At 34.2% G+C, this 23,536-nt stretch overlaps 1 protein-coding gene across 2 annotated transcripts in view; it reads right to left on the bottom strand.

Annotated features, from left to right (window-relative positions):
* Positions 1–23,536, bottom strand: part of LOC127552960 (ceruloplasmin-like) — a 66,588-nt gene extending 43,052 nt beyond the window's left edge. Inside the window, exons 1-7 of one of the 2 annotated variants that reach the window (XM_051983300.1) lie at positions 23,329–23,536; positions 10,643–10,893; positions 9,527–9,739; positions 6,782–6,949; positions 5,859–6,113; positions 4,745–4,895; positions 1,900–2,039 (exon numbers count right to left, since the gene is read on the bottom strand). In XM_051983300.1, the coding sequence (XP_051839260.1) occupies positions 1,900–2,039; positions 4,745–4,895; positions 5,859–6,113; positions 6,782–6,949; positions 9,527–9,739; positions 10,643–10,893; positions 23,329–23,474 (1,324 nt within the window). In that variant the 5' untranslated portion in view covers positions 23,475–23,536. The remainder of the gene's footprint in view (positions 1–1,899; positions 2,040–4,744; positions 4,896–5,858; positions 6,114–6,781; positions 6,950–9,526; positions 9,740–10,642; positions 10,894–23,328) is intronic. The other variant, XM_051983301.1, reaches the window with a different exon arrangement.

Raw genomic sequence — 23,536 nt, 5'->3', positions numbered from 1 at the left:
AGAGTACACATAAGAAAGACCAGTGATTGAAAAGAGCAATGAGAGCTCACTTCTGTAGCATACTAAAATTAGACCAATCCACAGAAGACTGGCATGGCCTGTGGGCAAAGATGCACTTTTATGAAATATTCTATATTTTTCTTTTATTTGATGATAGTGATAAAAAAAAGAAAAAAGAGAAAAAGAGAAACAGTAAAACATAAAATACACATACAAGAAAGCGGAAGGAAATTCAGAAGTGGGCATGAATAAGCAGGGTAGTTTTGCTACTACAGTGTTAACTTAAATAGAAATTTTAGAAGGAAAAAAACTATATGTAAATTCTATTTTGCCTGTAATCTTGTTTTTCTATTTCTCACTTCCCAGACTTTCCTCCTCCTTTGCATCCTGGAGATGCCTCCACCCTGTGACCCTTTCTTTTTATTGTTAAATTCCTGGCCCAAACCACCATTTCTTGAGGGGCTGAGGCCATGTTTCTTTTTTTCCAGCTCCTTATTTTCTAGACATTTCCACCTATTCTTCAGAAACATTTCCCCCTTTTAGTGGGCTGTCTTCTCTCATTAGAATGTAAAGTTCTTGAGGGCTATGACCTGTATTTTTTGCTTATGTATGTATTCCCAAAGCCTAGTACATATTAAGTGCTTGACAAAAACTTGCTTGCTTATTTACTTTCTATATCAACATATTTATATCTATGGTTACATCTATATCAATATCTATCTATATCTATAACTTACCCATATCTATATCTATGCTTATTTCTATGTTGTTATTGTTCAATCATATCCAATGCTTCGTGATCCCATTTGGGATTTTCTTGTCAAAGATACTCAAATGGTTTTTCATTTCCTTTTCCAACTCATTTTATAGATGAGGAAACTGAGGCAGGCAGGATGAAGTGAGTCATACAACTACTAAGTATCTGAAGCCAGATTTGAACTCATCTTTCTGACTCCAGGCCCAGTGCATACCCCTACCTATATCTATCTATATCTGATCTATACCTACATCTAAATATATCTATATCTATTCTTTGTAGCTTGAAATGCTTATTTTTGTGATTGTTAAGTTTAGAATAAAAAAATAAAAGCTATTAAAAGAAAGAAATAGCAATAACTCAGGATCATTGATAAAGAATTGGAAGGTACCATAGAGATTAGATCATGGAGTCCAGTGTTGTCAAACTCTTTTATGAATATTTTATTTTTTTCCCCAATTACATGAAAAACAATTTTTTGAGGCAATTGGGGTTAAGTGAGCTGTCCAGGGTCACACAGCTAAGAAGTGATAAATGTCTGTAGCTGGATTTAAACTCAGGTCCTCCTGAATTTAGGGCTGGTGCTCTGTCCACTGTACCATAGAGCTGTACCATATTTAACATTGGTTTTTAAAATTTTGAGTTCCAAATTCTTTTCATCCCTCCTTGGGATGGGAAGCAATCTGATATAATTATACACATGCTAAAGCACATCATGCAAAACTCATTTCTATATTAGTTATGTTGTTAAAGAAAGCACACACCAAAAAACACAATGAAACAAAAACCCTACCAGTGATGTCAAATTCACATAATAATAGAGACTTTTAGGGATACCTGTGGGCCATATGTTGATTTAGAAAACCACATATTAATCATCATCTATGTTCTATTATATTTTTATTTATGTTATTAAATAAGTTCTAATTACATTTAAACCTGATTCAGGCAGCCCTTGGGAGTGTTACAGCTATGTGTTTGACACTTTTGGTCCAATCTTTTCATTTTACAAATTAGAAAACTCATCCCAAAAAGGTTAACAATTATTGGACCAAAGCCACATGGATAATAAGTGGCAGAACTAGAATTCAGATCTCTTATTCCAAATCCAGTGCTCTTTCCATGTTCTCCATCAGTCCTACCTAGGATGCCCAGATGTTCCTCTTCAGGGAGTCTGTCTTTGCGGTGGATGAAAGTGTCACTTGTATACTCGCGGAAAACCAGTTTTTTATAAATTCCTCCAATTCTATCAGCTCCTTGTTTGAAAAATACTTCTGAGGAGCTGTGCAAAAAAAAAAGTCAACAATGAACAACCACTTAAATATCAAAGTTAAGTATAAAGAAGAACCAAGAATTCAAATGGGAAACATGACTGTTTTGTAGGTAAAGACTTGTGGGTCAATTATCGTTTTACTAAAATTTTAACTCTTTGCAATTTCAAATATAAAATCTGTGGACATACATCAAAAGCATTTCTAACTAATGTTTACATATTGAAAGGTAGACTGGCCCAGGGCCTAGAAGCTGGATGCTGGACCTGGTTTCTTGACTGGGTTTTAATTCCATTTCTGGCATTTACCTTCTGATCAGAAGTCTTTTATCTAATTTCTCTGAATCTTAGTGAAAAGAGATAATCAGTGTCTATGATTTATAAGTCAACATCAAATAAAAGGAAAGAACCAAGCATTCAAAGATCATCATGATTGTCATAGTCAACAACTAGAATTTGTATACTCCCTACTGTGTAGTAGACACTGTGCTGTGCTTTATAAACATAATCTCATTTGGTCCTCATGACAACTTTGTGAGGTAGATGATAGCATTATCCTGACTTTACAATCGAGGAAACTGAGAGCCCAGTATTTTATCTACTGAACCATTTGGTTGCTTGTAAGAGCAGGGCTATTAAAAAGAAATTTGTCTTCATTGTAGTGATATCACTAAAGGATTGGGGGAGTAAAGACTTTTCTGGAAGAGTTTAACTTGACATCTGTAATCTTGCTTTTAAAAATATTTATAATTTTATTTTATTGATTCTCTTTGTAATTCTATGCACTTTGTTTTATGTATTTAAAAATATTACTCTGAGAAGAAGTGCATAAACTCCATCTGACCAACACAGGAAAAGGATTAAAAGCTCTTGGTGTGATGGAATAAACCCTAAAATTGATGTCAAGGACCTGGGTTGAACATCACAGCTTTTCTACTTTTGTGACATAATTTCCTCTAACAAGGAAAGTTGGGCTACAGAATCTCTAACGATCATTTCAGTTCTAAACCTGTGATTCTAAAAGCACACTATCTTTTATCTGCTTCAGGTATGGTTCTAATGCAAGCAAAAGACTAGATGAGATAAAATTTTGCAGCCCTCTCTACCCTTAAGGGTCCAATACAAATTCTTAAATTCAGCGGTGTAGTACCATAAACACTCGTTGTATTACTCCCTTTCTATATCTCTGTGGCAGGTAAGATGGGAAATATAAACATCACTAAGATACAGCCCAAAGAAACTACCAGTAGAGATCACAAGGTACAATACGGTACTTCTCAGAGCAAGGATTATTTCCAGATGGTTGCAAGATGGGAAAGGATCAGGAAGGGATTACATGAAAGCCATGTCTTGAAAAGGTAGGATTTTGACAAAGGGAGAGGGCATTTTAGGTGAAGTGGAGCTGTGGGAAAACTGTATAGCTTTGTTTGAATCCAACCCTGAGGTGGTTGAGAAATCAGACCTGTTTCTTAGAAACCAGTTTCATTTAATACCTGGATTATGCTGATCAGAAATCCAGTCAGATCTGAAGACTAATGCAAGGAATGTAAAGACCTTTTTCCCCATTCTACATCTCAAGCATCCCATGTCTTATGCCACGTCTTACTGCTTCCATGCTGGGCAATCAGCTACTATTTCCTTGTTTCCTTGTTGAGTAATGTAATGTGTAATGTAATGTGTAACTTGCAAATACTGAGGGGAGTGGGCAGAGGTGCCAAGAGGTTAGATAATTTGTGTAATATCACACAGGTGGGTGAGATGGGATTCAGATCCAGGTCTTCTGGAGTTCTGGTTGGTGTTCTAACTACTATTTTAACCTGACCAGTTTGACAAAAGCCAAACTGTTTGGGAAATAGGAAAGGAGGAGTTAAGACTAAATGCTTAAGAAATTTTTTTTTTATTAAATGAATCAATATAAAGTTTCAGTAAAATTGCTATGGGATGATTAGCTGTGGGAAATTTATAAACATTAAAGTTTTTCTCAGGAAAATAAATTATTTGATTTAAATGTTACTTGGTCATATTATTTGTTTACTAGATAGTTTTTTAAGGACTTCTTAACATATGATCAAATTCTTATGCTGTTTCTTAAACTTCAAAATTTCAAAAAACCCATGGTGCCATCAACACAGATGTTTCCTCCAGTGATGCAGATCTATCTGCCTGACTAGTATATCCCTGTCTAGAAGTGTGGCGGCTCAAACTAACTCATGAGAACCAATTTAAAATTTTAATATGAGCATTTATACCTCAGAAATCAGCAAAGCTATACATCAAGACTTGAGTTTTGTATGTTGATTATTTAAAAAGAAAGTGATGGAAAATGTTAATAATGCAGATTTAACTGAAAAGTGTGTCATGGTATTTTTTTTTTTTTGGAAGGGAAGGCTAATTGTTAAACATTTATTAGCATACCTTTGTCCCATAAGTTTACCTCAAGAATTCTACACAAAGGAAAAGCAGAAGGCACTCTTTCTATTTCTATTGATATTTATGGATTCAAATACTTAACATTGTGAAAAATCAATTAGGCATAAGTAAAGGCAAGTATGACACATTAAACTTTTTCACTCTGAATTGATTCTTTAAATTTTTCATCCCCACTAAAAACATGCAATTGGTATACTTATACTGAATGACCTTTCAATAAAAATGATATTGACATTGGGAGCAGGTTGGGATAAATTCCATGTTTTTTGGCATTTATTCTATATTACCTTCCAGGGGCGTCTAAGTCTACGCCAGAAGGAGCATAATTCCAGATGATTTCTTCAGCTGCAATGTAGTAATATCTAATAGTTTTCCCATCAACATTATCATATGAAGGTTTTTTGCAATCCTGAACCTGGAAAAAGGCCTTCAAGCCAGCTGAAAATCAAAAAAGAATACCTTTCAGGAGACAAAAAAATATCATCTTGTTTTATGATTCCCCTTATTCTCATCTTGGTATCAGAGAGGAGTGAACATTTGTAGAAACTTTTAATTCTGAATTTAGGATAATGGGGAGAAAGATACCCCATAGACGAAGACAATTAATGTTGAGAAGGATATCACTGGAAGGGGGTGGGGAGAGATGGTACTGAAGGGAAGGTGTGGCCAGAAAATCTCAGGATGAGGATAGAGCATATGAAGGAATATAATATTAAATAAGTTGGAAAAATAAGCTGGAACCAGATATAAACTCCTTGAGAGTAAGAAATATTTCTTCTTCTTCTTTTTTTTTTTTTTTTTTTTTTTTGTATTCTAAGCTTTTAGCACTTTACAATTCAGTTGTCTTTTAGTTGTGTCCAACTCTTTGTGACCCCATTTGGGTTTTTCTTGGCAAAGGTACTGCAGTGGTCTGCCATTTCCTTCTCTGGTAGTCTATGGTGTCACCTAGTTTTCCTTCTAGATACATAGTGAATGCTTTGTTGAGTGATTAATTTTGAAGATCTGCAAGTGCCAAGCTAAAAGGTTTGTATTTTATTTTAAAGCCATTTGGGAGTCACGTGAAAGGGGGAAGCGACATGATCAGACCTGTGCTTCAGGAAGATTAGTTTGTCAACTGCATAAAAATGAATTGGAAAGAGGCAGGGTGGGAAAAGATTGGAAGCCAAGAGTCCATTGAAGAAGCTCCTGTAGTTTTTACTACGTTGTTATTAGTACTATTAATTTCAAAATAAAAGTAAACAATCAGCTAATACAATCTTAGTTTTTAAAGTTACCATCAATAAAGTATCAATGGATATCTTGAGTATGCTGACTCTTCATTCTTTGGGACAGCACTTTAACTAAATTATAACTTTATGTAACTGACAAGAAAATTTTCATAGAAAGATTAGGAATTCCTACCTTTCATATGGTTGAAATTCTGGCAGCTAAGCAGCCATTCTCCAGGGTTCTTTGCTATCATTAAGGCATCAATCAGTGTGGCAGGGAATAGATTTATGGTATCAACTCGATGATGCTGATTAGTCAAAGTTTGCCCATGGAAAAAAGCAGCATGCACATCAATTTCATTGCCCATGCCAAAAAGGTACCATTTCACCTTGTCTTCTGCACACATAGTGAAACCAGGGAGGCTTCCAAAAGTATATCCATTTATAGCTGTGGGGTAAGAGAATAGAACTTCAAGTTCACAGGTATTGATTGGTGGTAGACTAAATACTGAACTAGTGACAGAAAAAAAAAAACATATATTGATCCCATTTTGAGATATGATGCTTTGTTCCACATATAGATTCTCAGTGTAGGAATGCTATAGGCCATCCATAATCTTTTTTGAAATTTAGGGGAAGTCCAGTCCAGTGTTAAAGAGCATTTCTTCCTTTTTTACTCCCTCCTTTCTTCCCTCCTGCTTTCTTTTCCTCCTTCCCTTCCCTTCCTTCTTCCTTCTTTCCTTTCTTTCTTCCTACCTTTCTTCCTCCCTCCTTTCCTTCTTTCTATTCTTTTTCCTTCCTTCCATTTTTCTTTTCTTTCTCCCTCATTCCTTTCTTTCCTTTCTAATAATTTCTAATATCATTATTAAAGTGTTTTCTTTCTAGTAACATTATTTAAAAGGTTTGTTCTTCCTAGTCACAGGGAAAAGCTAGGAATATCTGGTTTTATTTATTTTAAAGATCAGGATTTTCTAGTTTAGCTAGATATTAATTTCCACTTCAACACATCCTATTCATGATTCAGGTTTAGTCATGATGCAGAATTAATCTGAGAAAAGCAACTCAACAAAATCTTTAGACAAAGGAAAAATCCAGAAAACCATGTCATAATCTTACAGTACATCCGATTGCTCTCTTGGAAGTCTTCCTTATCCTCTTCAACTTTTCCAGAACAGTAGGTGTTAATGTTTTCCTCTAAATACCAACTCATGTTTTCATCCACCACAGAAAACATCACAACAAATTCTTTATCAATATCTTTTTCCTTCTCATTATCTAATGTATCTGAAACAAAGAAAGTAATTTTATTACATTCTAGCTGATAATGAAACATATTGGTATTTAGTATATATATTTAATCTCATACCTATGGAATAATTCATAGTTTTATTTGTTTTTATTAGTTCTTCCTAATAATGAACCCATAAATTTGGTCTAAATTTTTTACCCATTTTGCAGATATGAAAACTGATATTGTGCCTTGCAATATTTCATGAAATCTCATGTATTCAAAATTTAGTCAATGAATCTCCCAGAACTCCCAGAAAATCCCAGCATGCTACAACTTGTGGACCAGTATTTCTGGGCTTCAGCTCCTCATTTAAACATGTAACAGGTTGATTACAAATTGGAAGGTTAATCTTGGAGCTGTGTTCATTTTTTACATGTACAAAAAATAATCACAGCCTATGACTTGCTAATTTTACCAAGGATCATATTACCAACGGCTTTATGCTGAGAAACAGAACATCTGTATTTTAAACCTGCTGTGTCATTAACTTGCTAAGATAGTTTGGATAAATCATTTCCCCCTCCTTCGAGCTTTATTTTCCTCATTTATACAAATTGCCTCAAATAAGGCAATTTGATTTAATTTAGCTTAAAATAATAAGTATTTGTTGTATCTGCTATGCATAAAGCACAAGGGTGGTTATTTGCTTCTGTTTGTATCCCCAGCTATTAACACAACTTCTCCCCACATCTTCTTCTGCCTCTAGAGAATTATCCTATATCATAAGTGGTATTTTTAGAGACAAAAAAAAAAAATAGAGAAAAAATCCAACATAGTTTGATTGATACATCACTGAGTTTCCGTTCTTTTGCTTATTTCTAACTTCATATAATCTTATGAGCCTTCCTTACATAGAATTTGGCAACTTTTTTCAGGTTTTGTTTCAGGCTTTGTTTACTCAGGCCAGGTACTGTTTACTCAAGCTAGATACATTTAATCCCTACTACTTTCACCAGAAGGTTGACAATAAAGGCTAACAGAGTATCATAGCTGAGAGAAATCATGAAGATCTTTTGCTCCATTTTTTTTTAACTTTTGAGCAAAGGAAATGGAAGTCCAAAGAATTGAAAGAACTTCCCCAAGTCACATAGTCAGTTCTGATTTGAACCCAGTTTTTCTGGTATTAAATCAGTGCAAATCATTCTATCATCATTTTAAAACTCATATTCATAAATGGGGTATTGGTCACTGCCACTCACTGCCACTGCCAAGCCTACCTTCAAAAGCAAGAAGAGCAGAGTCCTGAGAGAGCTTTTGCTAGTTTTGTTTTTTCCCCCACAACAGGACCCCACTTTTTCTTTCCAAAAGTTACAGTTACTGCATTGGGAGGTGGGAGGGTTCAGAAAGGAAGAACAAAACAGGGAATTTTGCTTACTGAATTTTTTCTGTCCCTTAAGAATAGATTTAATTTGCAGCTACATTTTGAAACAGGCACTAATGCATCAAATAGCATCTCTAGTATCTGAGTTCTTTATCAAAAAACTAATAATGAAAAGTGTTATCAAGTTCTGTATCCTCTTTCTGGGATTCAGTTCTCTAAGGCAAAAACTGATCACTTTCCACACCCATACTGTAATTTGAAATGTTGTTATCATTCAATTTTTTCAATAAAGCCTGACTCTTCATGACTCCATTTTGGGGTTTTCTTGGCAGACCTTTCTTGGTAGTTTGCCATTTCCTTCTCCAATTCATTTTACAGATGAGGAAATTGAGGAAAGTTTAACTACGATTAAATGACTTGCCCAAGTCACACAGTTAGTAAGTGCCCGAGGCTGGGTTTGAACCCCATGGCCTCCTGACTCAAAGGTTGGTTCTCTATCCATTGAGCCATATAGCTGTCTCTGGATTTTTTTTAACCTGGGACAAAATCAGTTTGGGTATTCAATGAGGATAGTCTAGCTATAGGTGCAGTTGTGCCAGGAGAGGGTTGGAAAAGGGTGTAGATAGTGGTTAATGTAGGGACCTCCAAAGGAAGCTTCTGAGGAAGTTCTCCAAAGCATCTCTGAGAGTATGCTCTATCTTGGAAGCATGCTATTCAACCACATGTCCTTAGATGGCTTTTGAAGCTATCCTGTAATAAGTCCAAACTCTTGGGCATTGAACTACTTGATTGTTAGGACTCTGATATTAGGAAAACTGATCAGGATAAGACATAACTTCTCTGAGTTTCCCTAGCAAAGTTATTCAACCAATCAATGATCAATAAGCATTTATTAGGTACTGACTATATATCAGAGACTATACTAATGTGCTGCAAGTAGAAGCATTAAGAACACAAAATACATTGAGCTTGGACTCATCCTAGGACTCCCTAATTTTCTTTTCCCTTCCCTCTTCCCCCCACCTTGCTCTCTCTTTCTCTTACCTGTTCAATCTCTGAATAAAGGCTTTATAACTGAAAAAAAAAAAGAGAGAACAAACAAAATAAACCCCCATAAGTTACCCATGGGCTTGATTACTTCTAGTTGAAGTTCTATTACTTCCATGACTAACAGACAAAATCTTTGATTATTTTGTGTTAAGACAGAGAAGTGACATGGATAGCAACAGCAGAATAATATTTACTGTACCTTTTTTGCAAATTATCAAAGGGCCAATGAGTCCAGATGCGATGTCTCTTGGGGCATCTATGTGTGAGTGGTAGATTCTGGACACACAGTTACTATCCTCGAAACCAGGGCCTTGCTTTTCATGGACAAATAATTCATATGTGTATTGTGCTCCTGGTTGTATTTTATCATCATTAATGAGTGGGCCTGTGGTATTATCAGGATAGAGAGCACCTAGGAAACATAACAGGCATTGAAGTCCCACAAAGGCAGTGCTTGCAACAAAACAGTAGAACAGTTATCAATATCATAATAGCTCTAATTTTTTTCTTGACTTCCAAACTTGAAGTGGGATGAGCTAACACCAGAGTATAATACCATCCCGTACCTCTATGATAGGATTTTCCATATTATGATAATTAAAAACAAAGATACTTGGGTCATAGCTCTCAAGCTGTGTCTATTTCATCTGTGTGGGCAAACTTTTTTTCTTTTAGGATTCCACTGGCAATGGAAGTGAGGGAGGGATCTGGAAAAGTCAGGACTTGATAGCTAGATTCTCTTTTATTTAATGAGTATTTTAAGTTAGAAAGTATTCTTTTCCTCTCATCTCTTCCTGTCTTACTTGGCTGCATCCTCACCCATAGTTCTCTTATCAACCTGATACTGCAAGTTGAATAATCTGAATCAAGCTGGTTTTCATTTTCATGCTTGTAAGAGAGATAGACCAACTGGGATAATAACATATTAACCATAAAGGGAGGGAGAGGACATAGAGAAGGAAGATGGATAATTTCATTAGAGGAAGGAGTTCTTCTGAAGAAAGCCCCTGTATCAGTTCAGATCAGCCTCTATATGTCATCTTACAGCCTTAGTGAATTGCCTGGAAAGACTGTGTCAGAGACTGATGTGGTTCTAGGTTGTCCTTACTGCAAGAATGACCATCAAACCATTAATACAATATTTAAATATCATTACCCTCCCTCTCTCCCTCCCCCCCGAAGATTTAGCTCTAAGATAAAAATGAAATTTTTACAGAGTGGAGTTACATTCTGAAAACCTTAAAAAATTTTCACATTTAGAATCCTACTTAAGAACCAGGAAAATATTAAGGAAAGATAGAGTGGTCAATCTTACCTTCATGGTCCTTATAGTAGGTTATTCCATGTGCATGAAAAGTGTAGGCTCTGGAAGCAAAATTTCTTACATGCACAAAAACTTTGTCTCCAGTCTCTGCCCGAATAATAGGGCCTACAAATCCCAACCAGGATGGCTTTTCAATTATTGTTGTAAAGAGGTTGTCAGTGTATTGGACATATATGGCTTTCTTGTAAGTACTTCCTATTCTGTCTGGCCCTCTTTGAAGATAGAGTTTGGATTCAGGTTCTCTGAAAAAGATAAATTAGTCATCAAGTGTTTACTATATGTCTGACATTGTGTTAAATCCTGGGGATACAAAAAGTGGAGGGAAAGAGGGAGGGAAGAGGGAGAGAGAAGAGAGAGAGAGACAGAGAGGCAGACAGAGAGACAGAGAGAGAGGAAGGGAAGAAGGGAGGAAAGGGAGGGAGGAATGGAAGGGCAGAGGGAGGGAAGGGAGAAAGAGAAAGAAAAGGAGGGAGGAAAGGGAAGGAAGGAGGGAGAAAGGGAAAATATGGTTTCTACTTTCAAGGAGCTCTCACTTTAGAGGGAGAGATAATGTCAATAGTTATACACATACATAACATATAATTGGAAGGTACTCTCAGAGATCAAGGGAAGTTGCTATTTCTCAGAATACCATTTGGATTTTAAAGGACTCAATGATCATATGAGTAGGACAAGCTTGTCTGCTGATAACATAAAATGACAAACATTCAAAGAAACTTTTGGGATCATTGAATCAACTCCCTCATTTTACATATGAAGAAGCTAAGACCCAGAAAAATTAAGGAATTTGAACAAGATGAATAAGTAGGAAATTCCCTGCAAAGCCTCCCTGTTTCAATGGATTCACAGAAAATCTTTTATTTTTAGTCTAGACCTGTGATTTCATTGGTGTAGGGAATTCCCAGAGAAGAAAATCTTTTTTGCTAATAAAGGTGGGTAACTTTAGAGTCTTAGAGAATTGTCTGGGGACACTGAGAAATTAAATGATTTGCCTGTAGTCACATAACCAGTTAGTGTCAAAAGAACCCAGTTCTTCCTGATTCTGAGATCTGCTCTCCATTCATAACTCCATTTTGCTTCCTCTTATAAGGGTTTTATTACCCTTATCAAAAAAATGTCCTCCTGTCATAAGGGATCCTGACAAGCTGTTTATGTTTCTTGAGGACAAGCATAGAGGATTATCAGAAAAGTGGCCACAAGAGTGATAAATATTTGAAATTACATAATACTACATATAATATCCCACCTTCAAATAGTTGTCAGATTTGTCTTCTCTAAGTCAAATTCTCTACTCAAGAATCTTCAGTAGCTCCTTACCTTACTCATCTGTACCAGATAAGGTTTGGCTTTCCAGACTTGCCATAATATTATGGAACTCTATCTTTCCATCGCCTTCCTTGACATCTTACTCCAGGTAGTCTATACTCTGGCTAACCTATATTACTCCCTGTCCCTTAAATACATCCTCTGCTTTCTCATCTTTTAGGTTTTGCTGAAATTATTATTCAAACATGTATGTAATACTTCTTCCTTGAGGGCCAAATCAAATGCTACCTACTACATAAAGCTTCTCCTAACACATTCAATCAGTAATGACCTTTCTCCACTTCGACCACAAAGCACATTGTCTGAAATCCTCTAATATACATACAATGCATAATATCACATATTACAGTTTTCTGCATATTTATGCTTTACCTCTATTAGGTTATAAGTTCCATTGCATCAAAATCATGACATCTAAACTTTGGGCTACATCTACCAGTGTTTTGCAAATGTTATGCACTTAATGAGTGCCTTGAAATCAATTTGAAACTAATAAAATAATTATTTAAATATTTAAAAATTATTATAATTAGGAAATATATTAATTACTTGAAACTGATTATGACCAATTATGACCATAAAAACTGATGAACCTACTAGGGTAAGGTCCTTTATCATTAAAGAGTTTATAGCCTTCAGTAACATGCCAATCAAGCCACCAAAAAAATACTTTACAATGCTAGAAAAAATATTTTTTTTGTGAATTAAAACACAAGAGAGAAACAAAAAGGTCAAGTCTATCAAGGGAATCAATGGAAAAAAAATGTGAAGGAAGGGAGCCTAACAGTAACCAGATCTCAAACAATAATTATGAAATTTTAATCATTAAAACAATTTGTACCGGATAGGAAATAAAATGATTGATCAATGGACTAGATTACGAACCTAATAAACAGAAGCAAATGAGCATTGTTTGATAAACCCAAAGATCCTAGAGCAAGAACTCATTATTTGACAAAAACTACTGAGAAAACCAGAGAGTTGTCTGGCATAAGCAAGGCATAGATCAACATTTCACAGCGCATACCAAGATAAGCTCAAAGAAGGTGTGTGATTTAGATACAATGGATGATATTGTAAACAAATTAGGGACGTGTGGAAGAAATTATCTATCAGATCTATGTACAGGGGAAGAGTTCATGAGCAAACAAGAGAGAAAGAGAGATACATGATAAATAACACGGATAATTTTAATTACATGAAATTTAATTTTTTTTTTTTGCACAACCAAAACCAATGTAGCCAAAAATTAGAAGAAAAACATTAAAGTTCTGGGAAAAAATACTTGCAGCAAGTTCCTATGATAAAGTTTATTTCTTAAGTATATGGGAAAATGGACCAAGTAGGAGCTACTCCCCAATTATAAAATGGTATGTGCTGCATGGAAGATGAAGTGGATCCAGAAATGAGTAAGAGAAGGCCAATAGACTATATTGCCTTCAGCAATAATGCTCCCACCCCAACAACAAAAAAATTTCTCCCTGAAACACAGACCTGTCATTTTGGGACAATACTTTTTTGGATGATTTTGCTACAACTCATGGATTTTTTTCGTATGTGCTAGAAGCCTGGGCTGTTGCAATTTGAGGAGCAAGGCAATACTCTTCCCCGATTACTATTTTAGCTAGCTGCCATCATAATTTATAGATCAGGGAGCTTAAAATAAAAAAGGATCACTGGAGTGATGAAAGTCATCTGAAGGCACTTCCTCAGCTCCAGAAGCCAGAAAGTACCTTCTTTGAGATCTTGATCTGAGGGTTGTGAAGGGAGTGTCTTAACAGCTTTTTTATTTTGGGATTGTGTGCTTTTAATGTTTATTTATTAATCATTTAATTCGATTTTATAGTGTCGGTTGCATTAAAACCCTCACAAAACCTTGAATCAACAAGGCTCACACACCTTCTTTGAGCTTATCTTGGTATGCGCTGTGAAATGTTGATCTATGCCTTGCTTATGCCAGACAACTCTCTGGTTTTCTCAGTAGTTTTTGTCAAATAATGAGTTCTTGCTCTAGGATCTTTGGGTTTATCAAACAATGCTCATTTGCTTCTGTTTATTAGGTTCGTAATCTAGTCCATTGATCAATCATTTTATTTCCTATCCGGCTTATTTGAAATTAAGACAATTTTAGACTTAAATTTTAGACTTAGTCCACAGTGAGTTCCTGAAGAATTAAAGTCATGCGTCTCTAAAGGGCACTGGACAAGTGCATGGAGGGTGTGAGTAGGCTATAATATATCACCAAATCTATATAGGAAGTGTAATGTAAAGGATATTATTAAAGAGATGACAAGTTGGGGGGAAAGTGGCTTGGCCATGTGATGAAAACAAAGGTAAATGCTGGGCAGCTCATGTGCTTTATTGTTATCCACATAATAGAATGATAATTATCTGTAGAGATATATTATATAGAGCCTTTTTGGAGGATTTTCAGGATAACATGGTCAAGAGCAGCAAGAGGATGAGAGAAAATACAAAAAAAAATTTATATTTGGATTGTTAGAGAAATTATTATAATTGAAGTCCTGGAATTTGCCCTATAGTCTTTTCTGTTCATGAGTCACTATAGACAAAAAAAAATAATAATAACTAACTAGTGATTAACATGAAGGCTAAATTAATTGTTTGGTTTATCAAGATTTTTCACTGAGTCATTAAGATCTTGCCAGAGCTTGTACTTTGTGGTTTTGGAGACATAGAACTCCATTCCAAAATGAGACATACATTATTATGCAGTAGTAAGATTATAGTTTTTTTTTCATTTTAATATAAAGTTATTTTAATTATAACTTTAAGGAATTCAACTGATGTGAATATTTCAATATACAAACAACAGAAAAGAGAATTATGTGTGAAACTGAAATTCTCAGTATATTTTTAAGACCTGTTATCTGTTGGACTTTCCAATATTCAGAACTTTTCTCAGTTTTACTATGGCCTATAATCAGACTCTTCTCTCTTCACATAATATTGTGAAACCAAATTTGATCTGTACAAAAATTTGTATCATGAAATGCTTTACAGGAGGTATATTTGCTCACACTCTATAGAAAGATCAAAGGGTTACAGCTCTGGGACAACGGACCAGTTACAGGAAGAGTGAATGAAGTCTTCCCAGCCAGCTATCAAACCAGAAGAATCAATTATAGTTATTCAGTCAACCAAATAAACAACATTCCACCACTATAATTCTTCCAGTTGGCAGCTGAACACATTGTTTAATGTCACCACAAATCCAAAGCTTCACTTAGGGTTCCTAGAAGTGAATTCTTATGGGGAGAGAAATAAAAAATACATACTATTGTTACAAACTATAACTATTATACAACTAACAACAACAGTATGTAACAACTTATACTATTGTTACAGTGTGTTAGGGAGTTACTTAGACTAAGGAATAATGTCAGTCAGTGGTGGGTCTTTCAGGAAGAATCCACTTTTAATTATACCTCTGGTGTCTTAGGTTTAGTATTTCCTAGTAAAATGGGATTTTGCACATATATACATATATAACAAGGCTATATTTAAATATGTAATTTTATGTGTATTTAGAGGTATGTTATGTATCATTTTATATTATATCATGTTATGTTATATCATGCTATGTCCATATATCACATCATATCATGTCATATTATTTATTTCCTGGATCAGTGATTTCATATACTATAAATATATTTCCTATGCATATGGTTACATCTGCGTCCATTGCTGTACTTCTATTTTTATCTTTGTTTCTCTGTTATATTTGCCTCAATCCTACTTCTTTTGTTTTTCATCTATCCATCTAAGTTGATACTTCTAACCTGTGATGGACTAAAATTACTAAGACTTCATTGTTCTGGAAGCAGAATGGGTTTTGCATTAGAGAGATATTTTCAACGTTGGGATGGTTGTAACTACAACTGTATGGATAAAGGGAAGTTTTCATTTTCATAAATGTTGGAAGAGCACTGGGTAGAATCACACTCAGCATCCTATTTCTCCCTCCTATAAACTATGGTACTTTGGGCAAATCACCCCAGCTCTCTGGACCTCTGTTTTATTATCCACAAAATGAAGAGGTTGAATTATGTCTCTCTGAGGTCCTTTCCAGCTTTTAATGCCATGAAATGAGGCAACCAAGTCGGGCAGTCAACAGGCATTTATTAAGTGCCTGTTATGTGTCAGGTACTGTGTTAAGTGATGGGGACATGAAAAAGAGTCCAAATGAATGAGTAAAAGCACATTAAAAGCATGAGTCCTAACTCTGACCTGAGTTCAGAAACTCTGGGGCAGTGATGACACTCAAAGTTTTTTGTAATAGCCAAAAATATAACGTGTACATTTTTACAATGATATCATTCTATTGTATATAATGTTATTTTATGTATAATATATGTTTACATATCATTATTGTCATGAAAGATCTACTGTTTTGTGTGCATTAATACCACTGCATTCTCAACTGTATTAGAGGCTCCTCAAGAGCAGGAAAGAGTTTTTTCTTCTTCTTTGTTACCTCCTACAAACAAGGATACAAACAAGGATATATTGCTTTATTTTATTTTATTTTTTGATGGCGGGAAGGGGAAGTTGACCTGTGATTTGATTTAGCACAAGAAAACTCCTACCAAAGTCGATCAGCAAATAGCTTACAATTTATCTAAAGTTGCCTGGGGTGCTAATTAGGAGACTTATTGTGGCCTAAAAGTGGAACTTGAATAAAATTCTCCTTAACTCAAAGCCAGGTCTCCTTCCACCACTAATGGTAATATCATCATCATCATCATGAAAATAATTCTTAGAATCATTAACCTTTATATAATGCTATAAGATTCACAAAATGCTTTGAATATATCATTTCATTTGGTTTTAATACCTGATGACATTTTGTATGACTGATGACTGACACAAGTGTGCTGAAAGATTCTTTTTAAATCTATGATTGGGTGTTGCTATGATCTGGGATCTGATTGTGGATTGACATCTGCCTGATATTTGTACAGAGCCTGGCACATGATTAATAAATATCGATTATATAAATTTTCAAAAACTTAATTAAGCTAGCACACATGAAATAATAGTCCTAACAAAGTTGGACTAAACAATCTATTGATTTTACTGTTGTGTAATTTTCTGATATCAAGATACATGCTAATGAGGTTAGATCATTTAGTGATTATTATTGCTGAATGTCATCATTTATCCAATTAAATTATATGCAACTGTTAGATTATCTTCAGGTTCACTTCCTTCCCACAACCCACTCAATGTGGATTTCCAATCATTTCCAATCCAATTAGTCATAACTAAACACTTTGAATAGTCTAATCTAAGTTAAATATTGGTTGCAAATGAGAAAAGTTGATATGGATAACTTAGGAGTTAGCAAGAAAATGTCTGAATACATCTAAATACCATATTATTGGACCTATATTTAATATCTAGTCATCATACATGGAAGAAAAAACACAAATATTCTGAATGATCTTTACCCCATCAATTATATAATTAGAACACTGAATGCAGAGTTACAAGAAATTGTTAGGGTCATGAGGGAAATACTTGAGCCAGAACCTACTCTATAAATATAGAGGTTATACATTACATTAAAAGTTATGCAGTCCTAGTAAAAAACCAAACCCAAGAACTTCCATAGTACTTTATTCCCTCTATGCAAATAGACAAACTTTAAGAAAAAGTTTATATATGAGTTTGTGACAATAGGAAAGTACTTGTTTTCCCTTAATACTTGACTCTATAATTCATACTCAGTTGGAGGGAGGAAATACAAGGAATAGCAAAAGCAGTTGGTACTTTTTCTAAGATTTCCAACTTCACTCATAGAATTAGGTTACTCTTTATTAATGTTAAGAATTTTGCTTCAGTGGGGATAGGAATCCATCCTTTTCTGAAAAGGAGGAAATGATCTTTTCCCTTGCTAATTGATGTTGGGTTTCATATGCCATTTTCATTGTATTTTTGGTGGGAAATGTTTATTAGGAACTTATTGCTTGTGGGCAGAGGGAGGGAGGGACCTTGATTGAATCTTTCAAAAGAGATCTAGAAAAAAACCAAATTTAGATATTATCACAGAATTTTGGACAGGTACAAAGATGTCACATCAATTGCTATTAGAGAATTTTTCCATAGTCAAATTTGGTTAGTCTATCTTCAGTCAGTACATAAATTACACTTTAAAAAAAAAACACATACACACATACACATGAACATCCAAACAAAACAAAATTCCTTCTGATTTTTAGTCTCTAATATCTGAAATTAGAATATTTTTAAAGCTTTTTATTTTCAAAAAAAATATGCATGGATAATTTTTCAACATTAACCTTTGCAAAACTTTGTGTTCCATTTTCCCCCTCCCTTCCCCCCATCCCCTTCTCTAGATGGCAAGTAATCCAATATATGTTAAACTTGGTAAAATATATATGTTAAATCCAATCTATGCATACACATCTAAATAATTCTTGTTGCACAAGAAAAATCAAATCAAAAATGAAAAAAATGAGAAAGAAAATAAAATGCAAGCAAACAACAACAAAAAGAGTGAAAATGCTAAGTTGTGATCCACCTAGAATCTTTTTTTTATTTAGAAAATCTAGCACAATGTCTTTCACATAGTAGCTGTTATATTTCTAATTTAAAATCATATAAATAGCATTTCTCCCCCCCCCCCCTTAGTTAAGAGAAAGAATCCCAGGCTTTAAATTTGGAGGTATAGATTGGTTTTAGCCTGGGCTTTATTCCTTACCAATTGTGCAACTCTGGGCAAATCACTTAATGTCTTTAAATTTCAGTTTCCTCACTTGTTAATTTCTAAGATTCTATTTAGTATTATATTTTATTAATCTTTTTGTGTATTTGTTATATACACAAGGTTCAAAACCATTATATAATCTACATTATATTTAAGTGAAAAAATGCATAAAATGTCTATAAAAGTTCTTTTGTTTGAGCCATTTAGAAATATTTCTATCCTAAGAGAGAGGGGGTAGCATAATATCTTGAGGACCATCCTCATTATTTTTTGACATACTGACTGTGATTCTCAGTATGCCTAATTCTTTACTTCTTACATGAAATCTTCCCTGATTCCCACAGTACTAGTTCCCAGAACCTGACAAATGATCTTAAATTTATTTTGTTTATGTTTGTAGGTATCCATGCTTTTTTCCTTTGTAAGATATAAGTTGTTTAGGGAAATTTTTTTTTGTATCCTCAGTAACTAGTGTATAAAATAGATCATTCATAGGTGGATGTAATTTCCTTATGGGATGATACCTATAATGATGAAATCATAGATCATTGTCAACCTCTCCCATAGTGCCTATCATGATATTATAACTATTATTAATTTTTTTTAAAAATTAAATTTAAAAAATATTAAAATTTAAAATGTAAATTTAAAAATTTAAAAACAAAGCCACTTATCATAGCAAACTTTCAGCTCTCCAAATTTCCTCCACAAAAAAAGGACAAAACATCATCTCAGAAAAGCAAAAATAAAAGCAATTGTCCTCCTAAGACAATTTGAGAAGAGCTCAGAAAAGACCATCTCCTGAGGCCTGAGTGAAGTACAAATACCAAAAAGCCAACTCACAGAATCAATAAACTAGATCTGGGAGCAGCTGGGCTGAGAAGCAGCCTCAGCCTTCAAGACTTTGATTTCAGAGACATCGTGGAGGTCTGCTGGCTGGGCAGGATCAAAGATCAAAGTACTTTCCACTGGGGAGGGACACTGAGCATAGCAGTGCTGACCAGAACATTGCAAGCTGCGGCATCAAGAAGGATCCTGGCAGGGGCCCTACTGGCTGTGGGCAGAGTTCTTGGTTTCAGTTCCAGGGCAGAGGGGGCAGCTGTAATTTGCAGCCACTGGAGTGACGATAGGGAGAAGGATCATTTGTGGGACAGTGTAACTAGGAACCCTAACTGTGACTTAGGAGTGGAGAGGTGAAACCACGGTTGAATCCTGCAAAAACCTCAGAAAAAAGCTCAGATACAGTAAGAAAGACTCGAGATGTGGAGCAACCAAAATAAAGCAAAAAACAAATAAAATTAATAAGGAAAGGGAAAAGAACTCAAAACAGATAATTACTAGGGGCTAGAAGAAGATTTAGGTTCATATTCAGAGGAAGATAATGGAATTTTAAAAACCATTTCTTTTTCAATGAAAAATAACAAATAATCTCAAGCACAAAAAGAGTTCTTGGAAGAACATAAAAGACTTTTAAAATCAAATGAGAGGTTGAGGAAAAAATAGAAAATAAGAGTAATTCAAGAAAATAAGGGAAATTATTATGAAAAGAAAATCAACCAACCTGAGATAGAGAATCAAGAATTTAAGGAAGAAAAAATTTCCTTCAAAATTAGAATTAGCAAGGAGAAGCTAATGATGTTCCAAGACACTGAGAAATCATAAAACAAAATCAAACAAAAAAAAAAAGAGACAGTGAAACATCACATCAGAAAGAAAATTGATCTGGAGAATAGATTGAGAAAAAATAATATAAGATAGTGAGACTACCTGAAAATTATGAAAAGCCCCACAGAATCTTGATACAATATTACAAAAAATTACCAAAGAAAATTTCCTTGAAGTTCTAGAACAAGAAGGCAAAGAAGAAATAGAAAAAATTTGCCAATTATTACCTAAAAGAGATTACAGAAGAAAAACTTAGAGGAATATCATAGACAAGTTTCAAAGTTCCTTGGTTAAGGAGAAAATATTGCAAGCAGCAAGAAAAAAATCAACTTAAATATCATGGAGCAACAATAAAGATTACAATATTTTACAATATTACTACAGCTACAATATTAAAGAACCATAGGTCTTGGAATAGTATATTCCATAGAGCAAAGGACCAAGGGTAGCTTACTCAGCAAAGTTAAGTAAAATACTAAATGAAAGGGAAAAATGGACATTTAACAAACTTGTGAGACTTTCAGGTTTTTGTGACAAAAACTTTAGAACTTAAGGAAAAAATGGCACATATAATCTAGGAGAAATATAGGGTAACCATTAAAGGTCAATTATAAGACTCAGTACAGTCAAATTATTTGATTCACATGTGAAAGTATTTGGGTAGTATGAAAAAAGGCATTGAGTAAGCAGAGTGTAATGGGGAAATTCTAAAAAAAAAATAATAAAACTAATTAGGGAAAGATAAAAAGGAGTAATAACCTCATACAAATGAGGTATAAAAGAGAAAATTAAAACAGAAGAAGCTCACAGTGGGAAGGGCAGGACAGTGCTGGAATCTTGCTCGCATCAGGAATTGGTTAAAGAGGGAAAGATATATATATATTATATATATATATATATATATATATATATATATATATATATATATATACATATATATATATATTAATGCTGGAGAAACTGAAGCAGGAAACATATTTGTCATCTAGGGGAGGGGGTGGAGGGAGGGAGAGGAAAAATTGGTGCAGAAGCGAGTGCAAGGGATAATGTTGTAAAAAAAAATTACCCTGGCATGGATTCTGTCAATTAAAAGTTATTATAAAATAAAAATAATTTTAAAAAAGAAACTGAGGCAGGAGAGAGATTAGAGAGTTTTTAATATTTTATTAATGGGAGAGTAAAATTGGCTGGACAGGACTCTCATCTCAAATTATCCAGTCAGACAGAGATAAAGATTTACTGGGACCAAGGAATCCATCTTGGTCCCAGGGCTGGAGGAGACTGTCATCCCAAAGAATCCAGCGTCCAGAATCCAGCATCCAGCCGCCAGCCTCCAGCCTCCAGCAATGAATGGAGGAACCCCAACTTCTTAAATACCTTTTCTCTAAACAAAGGAAGGAGTAAGAAGCGCAGGAAAACTTCTATCAGGATGGGGGAGGCCATAAATCCTAAAAACCCAGAGACAGGATGTATGAATACAAAGAAGTAAAGATATCAGTGAGGTATCTTGGAATATTTTAGAGGGATATTGTAAATTCTTGAGGATAGAAAAGAGTCAGGAGGTCTACTCTCTTGTTTATCTTGCTAACAATTTATAATCTTAGAGCAAATAGAGCTCAGTCTTAATGGACCAGAGTGGGAAGTTTACTTAGGAGATTGAGACAGAACAGTTAAGGAAACTGAGACAAGGAAAACTAGTGCAGGGAAACTGAGTCAGGACAGTTAAAGAGAACTGTGGCATAACAATATAAAGAAATAAAAGGACAAGAAGAGAGGGTGAGGGGAGAGGATAAAGGATTTTTACATAGGTGAGTAGTTTGAGGAATAGAAGGACAAGGGAGTGACTAGAAGTAAAAGCAGAGGAGTGAGGGTACATAGGGTAAATAAGTTGAGAATGATAATGAGGAAAACTAGGAAGGAAGAAAATACATAATAAGTAATTGTAGCTTAGAATGTGAATGGGATGAATTTACCCATAAAATGGAAATGGATAAGGAAATTAAAAATCTGAATTCAACAATATGTTGCTTTCAGGAAACATTATAAAAATGAGAGATACACACACAGATAAAATAAAAGGCAAGAGTTTATTATGTAAAAAAGCAGGGATAGTAATCATGATCTCAGAAAAAGCTAAAGTTAAAAGAGTATTAATAAAAAATGAAAAACAGAGAAACTAAATTGTGTCAGCATTATTATTCAATATTGTTTTACACCATTTAAAATACCAAGATAATATAAAATATCTGAGCATATACCTGCCAAAACAGACACAAGAACTATATGAATATAAACATAAAATTCTTTTTATACAAATAAACTCATATGTAAATAATTGAAGAATTATTATTGTGTTTGGGTAGGTAAAGTCAATATAATTTTTAAAATAACAATTTTATCTAACTCATCCATTTATTTAATGTCATTCCAATTAAAGCACTAAAAGTATTTTATTCAGTTTTTAAAAAATTCATTTGGAAGAACAAAAGGCAAGGAACTTCAAAGAAATCAGGGGAAAAAATGTAAATGAAATAGAATCAGACCTTAAATTATACTATAAAAGAGATATTGTTGAAGTGTGAAAAAGGATAGTTTAGATTGTTTCAAATTAAGTACAATAAATTCTAAGATGGAACAAAAATTAAAATCAAATCCTAAAGGATCTGATATCATTCCTAATAGGAGTTTATAGCCCTGCTATAAAAAAGGAACATACTAAATGAGATAAGACTTAAGAGAGAGAAAAAAAGAGGGAAAACAACAATTCCAAGAAGAAAAAAGCCATATAATCTTAGATAGTAGTTAATAAGAGAAGAACATTTTAAAATACAAATTGCTAATGATTCACACATAAATGTATATATGTGTGTGTGTGAGTGTGTGTGTGTGTATGCATGCATTAACAAGCCAGTAGAAAACATTAACTTACAATTCTTCAAACTTCAGTTTCTTCTCATCACTGATGGGAGCATAATTCCAAGCTGTTTCAATAATTCCAATATAGTAGTGCCTCTCTTTTGCCCAGACTTGGGTACTGTAGAAAAGCAGAAAGCTGACAAGCAACAAAAACTGCATTTTTCAAGCTTGGAACCTAAGAAATAATGAAATACTAACTGAATCAGGACATTTTTATGTGA

Source organism: Antechinus flavipes, chromosome 3 (genome assembly GCF_016432865.1).
Source record: "Antechinus flavipes isolate AdamAnt ecotype Samford, QLD, Australia chromosome 3, AdamAnt_v2, whole genome shotgun sequence".
Lineage (NCBI taxonomy): Eukaryota > Metazoa > Chordata > Mammalia > Dasyuromorphia > Dasyuridae > Antechinus > Antechinus flavipes.
This window is presented reverse-complemented; position numbering and strand designations above follow the sequence as displayed.